The following is a 10,137-nucleotide window of genomic DNA, read 5'->3' as shown; positions in this document are numbered from 1 at the left end:
CTAGAAGGGCTTGGGGCGCCTGGGTGGCTCAGTTGGCTGAACGTCTGACTTGGGCTCAGGTCATGATCTCACTGTTCTTGAGTTCGAGCCCTGCATAGGGCTCTCTGCTGTCAGCACAGAGCCTGCTTTGGATCCTCTCTCTGCCCCTCCCCGACTCACACATGCATGCACTCTCTTTCCCCCCTCTCAGAAATAATAAATAAACATTAAAAAAAAATAGAAGGCCTTATGTCGTTGGCAATGTCAGCCAGTTGTTTAAACTCCTTCCAAGTTACATGCTAAAGTTTCCTAGAGATCTTCCTTTAAAATTTTTTTCAGGGGTACCTGGGTGGCTCAAGCCATTAAATTAAGCATCCACCTTCGGTCAGGTCATGATTTCGCGGTTGTGAGTTTGAGCCCCGCGTCAGGCTCTGTGCTGACAGCTTCTCAGAGCCTGGAGCCTGCTCCAGATTCTGTTGTCTCCCTCTCTCTTTGCCCTTCCCCCACTCAAAATTTCTCTCTCTCTCTCTCTCTCCCTCTTTCTCAAAAATAAAGAAAAACACTTAAAAAATTTATTTTCAGTACTCCATCAGCCAGCAATTCAATTATGTTGCATAATGTTAAAAACAAAGAATTGGGAATCACCTGACATCCAAAAGGAGCATTTGCCCAGTCACTAGAGTCATTCACTTTCTCAATATTTGGGACAGCTCCATTGAGACTTAAGGGATGACTACACCACTTAATCTTACATTTAAAGGTGCCTGGTTTATGGAGCTAAATGAGATGAAATGGGTAAAAAACGAGAATTGTAATCAAAGACTTGAATATTCACGGGTAGAGAGATGGTGGACGTTTGAACTGTTACAGATTTACTAGCAATTTAATTTGATAGTCGAAATCAATTATGTTTATAAGCACTCACTTGACTGCTTGAAAGAGAGTATCAATATCTAAGAGAAAGGAGTTGATCCCAATAGAAAGAAGCCGTTTTCTCAAGGTCAGGGCATTACTAGATTTTATGTATCAATGATTGCTGCCACGTCCATTATTTACTATAGAATGCACTACAGTTTTCCCTAAAGTTAATCTAAATTTAATAAAGCTGGTACAAACAAATAACCAAGTATAGTAGGTGCCAGTAAGGCTACATAAATGGAGGCAGGAGAGAGAAAAAGATACTTTTACTTTGGAGAACAGAAATAGTGTCATCACATTCTCAGGCAATCAGCTTTAGGAAGAAGTTCAAGTGGGGGCGCCTGGGTGGCTCAGTCTGTTGAGTGTCCAACTCTTGATTTCAGCTCGGGTCATGACCTCACAGTTCTTGGGTTTGAGCCCTGTGTCAGGCTCTGTGGTGACAGTGCAGAGCCAACTTGGGATCCTCTCTCTCTGTCCCTCCCTCTCTCTGTCTCCTACAAAATAAATAAATAAGTAAACATTAAAAAAAAAAGATTCACAGATGAAAAATAAAAGATTAGTGAACTTGAAGACACAGTAATAGGAGCTATCTTAAATGAGACACAGAGGGGCACTTGTGACTCAGTCGGTTAAGCATCAGGTCATGATCTCACAGCTTGTGGGTTCCATCCCCTTGTCAGGCTCTGTGCTGACAGCCCCAAGTTCAGAGCTTGTAACCTGGAGCCTGCTTTGCCTCTCCCCCGCTTTCACTCTGTCTCTCTCTCAAAAATAAATAAGTATCAAAAACCTTTTTTTTAATGCTGAAAGAAAAATACTGTGACCTTGAAACTCTTTACCCCGTGAAATTGTCTTTAAAAAATGAAAGTGAGTGGTGTCTGGGTGGTTCAGTGAGTTAAGTGTCTGACTTCAGCTCAGGTCAGGATCTCATGGTTCAGGAGTTTGAGCCCCACATCAAGCTGTCTGCTAAGCACCACAGAGCCCACTTTGGTTGCTTTTTTTTTTCTTTTTTAATGTTTATTTATTTTTGAGAGAGACAGAGAGAGAGAAAGTGCAAGAGGTGGTGGGACAGAGAGAGAGGGAGATACAGAATCCAAAGTAAGCTCCAGGCTCTGAGCTGTCAGCACAGAGCCCGACATGGGGCTCAAACTCACAAACCGTGAGATCATGACCTGAGCCAAAGTCGGACACTTAACCAACTGAGCCACTCAGGTACCCCAGCACAGAGCCCACTTGGGATCCTCTGGCTCCCTCTTTCTCTGCCCCTCTCTGGCTTGTGCTCCCTCTTTCTCTCTCATAAATAAATAAATAAATAAATAAATAAATAAATAAATATTTTAAAAAATGCAGAATCTCGGGGTGCCTGGGTGGCTCAGTTGGTTAATCGTCTGACTCTTGATTTTGGCTCAGGTCATGATCTCACAGGTTACTGGAATCTAGCCCTGCATTAGGCTCTGCACTGACAGCCCAGAGCCTGCTTGGGATTCTCTCTTTCCCTTTCTCTCTGCCCCTCCCCCTGTCTCACTCTCTCTCTCTCTCTCTCTCTCTCAAAAGAAATAAACTTAAAAAGAAAAAAAAAGGAAGAAGTTCAAGTGAAAAAAAAGAGATGTATAATCTGATTCTCTTAAAACCACGCAGTCCTGTTTCACCTTAGAAAGTGTTTGGGTAGGGGCGCCTGGGTGGCGCAGTCGGTTAAGCGTCCGACTTCAGCCAGGTCACGATCTCGCGGTCCGGGAGTTCGAGCCCCGCGTCAGGCTCGGGACTGATGGCTCGGAGCCTGGAGCCTGTTTCCGATTCTGTGTCTCCCTCTCTCTCTGCACCTCCCCCGTTCATGCTTTGTCTCTCTCTGTCCCAAAAATAAATAAAAACATTGAAAAAAAAATTTAAAAAAAAAAAGAAAGTGGGTAAAAAAAAAAGAAAAAAGAAAAAAAATCAGATATAAATCCAGAAGCCAGTTTAAAAAAAGAAAAGAAAGTGTTTGGGTACTCTTCAGCACTTACTTGCCCCCAGTCTGAAGACTGCTGCTCCAAAAGTGAAAAGGTACTTAAGCAGCAGGTGGCTTTTAAGTCCTTGCATGACTATTCATTTCCTTCCTGGAGATAGTCAAATGTCACCATTCCCTCTACTATGGGAACCAGGCGTGATGACAAAGGGTTGACACTACACTGTAATTCTAAGAGTCAGATCTAACCTTAGCTATAATCCAATTGAATCTAATGTAATCTAAGAGTCTGAAACAAAGTATTAAATTATTTTAATAAGGCTGGGTGGTAGGTACCCAATTCTGTGTGCTTATCTGTATTTTGCCATGTTCGTGACTACAAAAATTTATAGAAAGGACCTATTCTTTTTCAAATTACCCTTTAGAAGTTTCTAAACACTTGTCTAAATTATAAATTCAGATACCCTTTGACCTGGCAATTCTACATCTAGGCATTTATCCTACAGATAGACTAATACTATGTGCAAAGCCTCCTGCATCATGTTTTCTGAAACGTTGTAAAAACAAACAACGAGAAACAAATAGTCATCGACGGGGATTTAATTGAATAAAATTAGTGTACGTCCAATGGTTGTATAGAATTCCGCTGTATCAAAATGTATTCAGTTAAACCCCTATTGAGGTAGTTCCAAATACATTGCCATGGAAATGTGCCTAGGATATAATGAAAGGGCAAGGAGCAGAGAAGTATATATTTTATGTTTCTATTTGCTTTCCTTTTTCAAATTACGTTTTTTTAGTATGAGATAATTATAGAGGCACATGCTGTTGTAGAAAATAGTACAGGGAGATCCATGTGACCTTTGCCCCAGTGATAACCAGGACATTGACATTGATATAATCAAAATACAGAGCAATTCCATCATCACAATGATCTTTCCTGTTGCTCTGTTACAGCCACTGCAAGGCTTTCCGTTTCTATGATTTTGTCATTTCAAGAATGCTAGGGGCGCCTGGGTGGCTCAGTCGGTTAAGCATCTGACTTCAGATCTCATGGTTTGTGAGTTCCAGCCCTGAGTCAGGCTCTGTGCTGACACCTTGGAGCCTGGAGCCTGCTTCAGATTCTGTGTCTCCCTCTCTCTGCACCTCCCCTGCTCACATTCTGTCTCTCTCTCTCAAAAATAAATAAACATTGAAAAAGAAATTAAAGAATGTTATAGGAGAGGGGCTCCTGGGTGGCTCAGTAGGTTAAGTGTCTGACTTTGGCTCAGGTCACCATCTCAGGGCTTGGCTCCTGAGTCTCCCTCTCTCTCTGCCCTTCCCACAGTAGCACATGGCATGTACTACATGCCACAGGTGTGGACATGTATGGTTGTCCCCATGTATGGGGTGTCCACAGGTCACCCCAAGATGGGCCACTTTGACATGAAGATTATTTTGAGTTGAAGGCAATTGAGACCCTATGGGCTCAAGAGAAAATTTGCCCCTCCCTTAACTACATAGAAGAATCTAACTTGGGGGTCTTTCCCAGAATAAGGGTTATTAGCAGGGACCAACTTTATCTGAGGGACCCATCTGTATGGTGGGGCGTTGCCCCACCTAATTACCTTCTATCTGCTCTTCTTCTTATGGCTCTTATCCTTTCCTCTGAAGAGCCAGACCCTTACCCCTTTCTCCTCGGTTCAGTATGACATATGTACCTCATTTTGCTTGTCTCTGGAATTTCCATGTCTGTGTGGATTCCCTGTATGTGTGCTGTTACATTTGATTTTCTCCTGTTAATCTGTATATATATCTAGCTGTATATCAGCTCAAAGGACCTTTGAAGGGGCAAGAATTCTCACTCCTCCAAAAAACCTTTGTCAAAAATCAGCTGGGGGGCAGCGCAGAGCCTGATGTGGGGCTTAAACCCACAAACCCATGAGACTGTGACCTAAGCCAAAATCAAAAGTTGGACCTTTAACCAACTGAACCACCCAGGTGCCCCCTAAGGTTTTATTTTTAAGTATTCTCTACACCCTAGGTGGGACTCAAACCCACAACCCTGAGATGGAGGGTCACAAACTCTACTGACAGCCAGCTAGGTACCCCAGGAATGTGATCTTTAATAGCTAAATTAGAATTTCCTGGTAAGCTCTAGTTAAGTAATCTATGTGATAACTCGCTTCCCCCACCCCAAGAAAAGCCTTGCCTGAAACAATCCTTTCTTTTCTTTTGTTCATAACTTCCGTGTCCAGAGGTTTCTGCCTACAAAAGCCTTCCATTTTGTATAGCTCCTTGGATCCCCTTTCTTTCTATCTGCTAGACGGTATGCTACGAGATTCATGTATCATTGAATACAGCCAACAAGATCTTTAAAATTTCTTTCAGTTGAGGGATGCCTGGATGGCTCAGTTGGAGGAGTGTGGGACCCTTGAACTTGGGGTCGTGAGTTTGAGTTCCGTGTGGGGTGTAGAGATTACTTAAATAAATAAAACTTAAAAAAAAATAAAACTTATTCAGTTGAATCTTACTGGTTCAACACACCTATATACATTACCATTACTTCAGGAAATTACCTTGTGTTCCTTCCCTGTCAATGTCTGAGGTTTTATCCCCCGGGGGCAACCATAGTTTCTAGTTGATTTTACACCATTGTTTTATCAGGCAGTTGCCTGGCCCTTACCTGTATCTCCATGCCATATAAGCCCATCCCATGCTTAAAAGTTATATAATAATGTTTGTCGACTTTTATGCAATAGTTATCACTTCTATTTTATTTTAGAGAAATAATCCCAAATATGAAAAATACCATATGGAAAAATATATTTACTATAGCTTTATTTTTACGATGAAAACATGAAACCCTGTAATGGTTAAGAGTATTTAAAACTCTGGTGACAGAGACCAACTTGGAAGCTTTATTATTTTTTTTAATGCTTTAAAAATTTTTTTTTCTTTAGAGAGAGAGAAAGCACCCATGAGCAGGGGAGAGGGGCAGAGAGAGAGAGAGAGAGAGAGAACCTTAAGCAGACCCCATGCTCAGTGAGGAGCCTGACATGGGGTTCAGTCTCATAAACCTTGAGATCATGACCTGAGCCAAAATCAAGAGTTGGATGCTCAACTGACTGAGCCACCCAAGCGTCCCCAATTTGGAAGCTTTAGATAAGGAAAAGCTTAAAATAATGTTTGTAACACAGTTATTTCTGTTTGACTAAGGGTGTAACTTGGATGTGTATCTTTCTAACGTTCCTCTATGGGCTTATCCCCAATACTCTCGTAATGGCACTTTACACATTCCTGGAGCACCCCGGAGAACCCAGTTGCCTAATTCTTTTCTCTGGCCCAAATCTCAGTGGGCTTGCCCTTCACTGGCAGGACTGTCATTCCACAACGCTGCAGATAAAAACATCTGTCCACTTACGACAGGCAGGGGGAGAGGGATGCAGAGGGGAGCAGGAAAAGGAGTTGTCACCTGGACTTTGTTTTTGTTTTGTTTTCTGTTAAGTGAACGTTTGAAATAGAATATATGGCAGCAGCCTTACTCTCATACTGTCCTTGTATTACCCTGTTTCCTAGCTCTACGAGGTGAGTTATTCAGTATACTCAGAAAAAAAAAAAAAACAAACAAAAAAACCTTTACACACACACACACACACACACACACACACACACGAAACAATCCTACCATTCTTTTCCTCCTTTCCCATTCCCAAACCTGTAATCCCCTCTCTTAAATGACTGTTGTGGGGTGCCCAGGGTTTCAGTCCACGAAGCAACCAACTTTTGATTTCCACTCAGGTCATGATGTCACAGTTTGTGAGTTGGAGCCCCACATCTGGCCCTGCACTGACCGCAGGGAGCCTGCTTGAGATTATCCCTCTCTCTGCCCCTCCTCCACTCTCACACTCTCTCTCTCAAAAATAAATAAACATTATAAATAAATAAACTTTAAAAAAGTTGGCTTAAAAATTAGAAAAATAAAATGACTTGTAAAGACAATGTTAACACAGAATGATACTATTGACAAATTAGCAACACAGAAAAAAACAATAATTTTTTTTATTATTGTACTTAAAACGATGAAGACTAGAGAAAAATATATCCCAATGCCAACAATGGTTTGTTTCGTAGGATATAAATTTTTTTTAATTTCCAAAACGTTCATAATATATGTAATTTTATAGTCAAAATAACTTTAAAGATAAGTCTATGAAAATGGAATCGCAGTTTTCAACGACCAGCGGGTTCAAGCGTCATGTGTTCGGAGGTAGATGCACTAGCTTTTGAAATGTCAGCCCTGTTGCTGGGGAGGGAAGAGATGAGCGGGGCAGGAAGGACGGTTCTCGCCATTTCTTCGCAGCGTCTCAGTCCTGTCCCACGACCCAAGTCAAACAAATGTATTAAACGCCTCAACCTCTCTGATCCGTCCCCAAAACGGCAAAGGAGGTAGCGGTGGGGCAGACAGAGCACCTAGACCGCCGCTGCCTGGCTCGCGGTCGGGAGGCCCAGCGGAGTGCCCGCGGGACACTAGCAGCGGCGAGCCGCTCAGGCCCCGCCCATGCTCCGCCCACGCCTCAGGCCCCGCCCACGCCTCAGGGCCCGCCCAGGCCCCGGTTTGAGCCAGGTCCCACCCACTGCCGTCACGTGGTGGGGCGCAGGGTTCAGCTTCGGGCTGGTGTCGCCGCGCCGTGTTCGCCATGGAGCTGGTGCCGAGGACCTCTCCCGTGGTGCTGCTGCTGCTCTTGCTGCTGGGCCTGAGTACCGGTAGGTTCGGGAAGAAAGTGCACCAGAGGCCGGTGCATCCTTCTCCAGGGATGAGAGTCTGTTAGTGGGTTTGTGCTTTTTAGAGCAAATGCCTTTCCCCGTTTCTGCCTTCCGTGATCAAACTGCTTTAGGACCTAGCTCTTTTTTCTTTTTTTTTCTTTTTTAAGATAAAATACTAAGTGCTTTTAATACCCCTTTCTGGCGCTGAATAGTCTGGTGCTCCTCTCTTCCCTACGCCTAGGTAGGAGCAACTGTGCAAATTACTTGAGTTAGGGAAACTGCTGGTGGGTGAGGTTACCACGATCCTAAATCCACCTCCCTTTTCCTGCCGTGATTGGCTGCTAAGTGGGATTATGGGGACTTTTTCTTTTGAGCTGAAACATGCGGTCCAAAGGACCCTGAAAAGTCCTACCTCGAATGGGACGTTTCATTGAGATAAAGGCTTTTTCTCTCTACTTGATCCGTACAGACAGGATAACATCTCCCTTCACTGCGATTCTTTTTGACAAGAACAAATTCGTGTTTAACAGGATGACTTGGAAATTGATTTTCAGTCTTTCAGCAAAATGTCTTGTGGTCTGAATCCAGATCTGGGAACTGGAACTGGCCGCAAACTTGCCTTGTGACTTGAGGCGGGTTGCTCCACATTCCTCCTCTTCCCTTGTGTAACTGGGGATACTCTGGCCCTTCAGCTTGGGTCTGGAAAATGTTGTCAAATAGGTTGTCCATTCCCTCCCCCCCCACCAAATTTTAACAGTGCTCACTGCCAAGGAAGGGAGGAGTGCCAGCCATTAAGTCAAAAGGGACCCAGGCTGTATCTGTTACTTTCCAGGAGGTAGTGTGATCTTCTGTCACCCGTACCTCAAATCTTACAGCCACATCTATGATCTAGCCATTCTGTTCTGCCCCTCAAGCCACTTTCTGGTTTTCTTAATCAGTTACAAAACCCCTTTGTCTCCTCATCTACTCCCTTCTTTTCTTTTTGAGACCAGTTTTTGTTGTTTTCCTTGTCACGGGGGCTTGGAATTTAAGAAAAGAGGAAGTGGAAGGCAGGAAACGCCCATCATCGAGGGTCGCCTCTCATCATCTTTGCACATTATTGGCCTTTTTTTTTTTTCACCCTCAGAGGGTATTTGAGAAAAACAACTGTAACTTGAGAGTTGTTACTTTAGCAAAGGTGACATAGAAAATGTGCATAACTTACTCTTTTCTGATACCTATTTTGCAGATGCTACAAAGATAACTAAGGAAAATTGGAGCTGCGGGATTGAAGGATGTACATGTATATATATGGCTTTTAATCTATGGAATATCTTTCTTTTGCTATTTGGAAAGCCAGACTGCCTTCCCGAAAAGTGATGCTGTATGCACTCTGGCCAACAGTGCCGAGGGCCGGTCTCCAGCCTCCTTGTGGACATTGAGCTCCCGCCATTATTTTGTTGTCTATCAAATAAGCAAAGATTTTTTTAGTGACCTCATATTGCTTTACTTTTCATATATGAATATTAGTGATGTTAACCCTTTTTAAGTTTATTTATTTTGAGAGAGAGGTGGGTGGGTGCAGGGAAGGGGTAGGGTAGAGAGAGAGGGAGAGAGAGAGGATCCCAGGCAAGCTGTAAGCTGTCAGTGTAGAGCCTGACTCCGGGCCCAAACCCGCTAACCATGAGGTGGAGCTGAAATCAAGAGTCAGAGGCTTAACCAGCTGAATTACCCAGGCGCCCCAGGGTCTTCCTGTTTTCAATTTATCTACGCAATGGGGCGCCTAGGTGGCTCAGTCAGTTAAGCGTTTGTCTGTCTCTGCTTCTCAAAAAATAAAATAAAAACGTTAAAAAAAGTAAAAAAAAAAATTGATCTATACAAGTAAAGAAAATTGCTGTTGTGCATATTTGTCACAGATCTTTCTTTGTTTGCCTTTTAATTTAATTTTATTATTATTTTTAATATTTATTTTCTTTTTGGGAGACAGAGTGCAAGCAAGGGAGGGGTAGAGAGAGAGACAGATACAGAATCTGAAGCAGGCTCCAGGCTCTGAGCTGTCAGCACACAGCCCCACATGGGGCTCGAACCCACCAAACACGGGATCGTGACCTGGGCCAAAGTCGGACACCCAACCGACTGAGCCACCCAGGCGCCCCGATTTTATTTTTGATGTACATAAATTTTATTGTACAGAAAATGTAACAAGTTTCTGTCCTCAACTCTGTTGATAGTTTTCTTTATATCTGTGGGGTATGCCTACATCATTTCCCCATCCAGAGATCAGAAAAACATTCAATTATATTTTCATATTATTTTTAATATCGAAATTTTAGAATTGAAATACTTTATCCACTTGAAATTTATTTTGGTTTAGAGTGTTAAGTAAGGACCTACATTTGTGGGGGCACCTGGGTGGCTCATTCAGTTAAACGTCTGACTCTTGGTTTCACTTCGGGTCATGATCTCACAGTTCTTGAATTCCAGTGCCTTGACTGGTTGTCATGGACAGCACTGGGCCTGCTTGGGATTTTCTCTCTCCCTCTCTCTTTCTCTGCCCCTCCCCAGCTTGCTCTCTC

At 43.2% G+C, this 10,137-nt stretch overlaps 1 protein-coding gene across 1 annotated transcript in view; it reads left to right on the top strand.

The window, feature by feature from the left end:
• The first annotated feature begins 7,479 nt into the window (after positions 1-7,479).
• The window catches only part of SCPEP1 (serine carboxypeptidase 1), a 32,857-nt gene continuing 30,199 nt past the window's right edge, over positions 7,480-10,137 (top strand). Inside the window, exon 1 of the mRNA XM_047080989.1 lies at positions 7,480-7,582. Within this exon, the coding sequence (XP_046936945.1) occupies positions 7,516-7,582 (67 nt within the window). The 5' untranslated portion in view covers positions 7,480-7,515. The remainder of the gene's footprint in view (positions 7,583-10,137) is intronic.

Source organism: Lynx rufus, unplaced genomic scaffold (genome assembly GCF_022079265.1).
Source record: "Lynx rufus isolate CCGP_SWC_20201006 ecotype Redwood Valley unplaced genomic scaffold, mLynRuf1.p SCAF_18, whole genome shotgun sequence".
Taxonomy (NCBI): domain Eukaryota; kingdom Metazoa; phylum Chordata; class Mammalia; order Carnivora; family Felidae; genus Lynx; species Lynx rufus.
The sequence above is the reverse complement of the archived record's forward strand: the minus strand, read 5'-3'. Positions and strand labels throughout refer to the sequence as shown.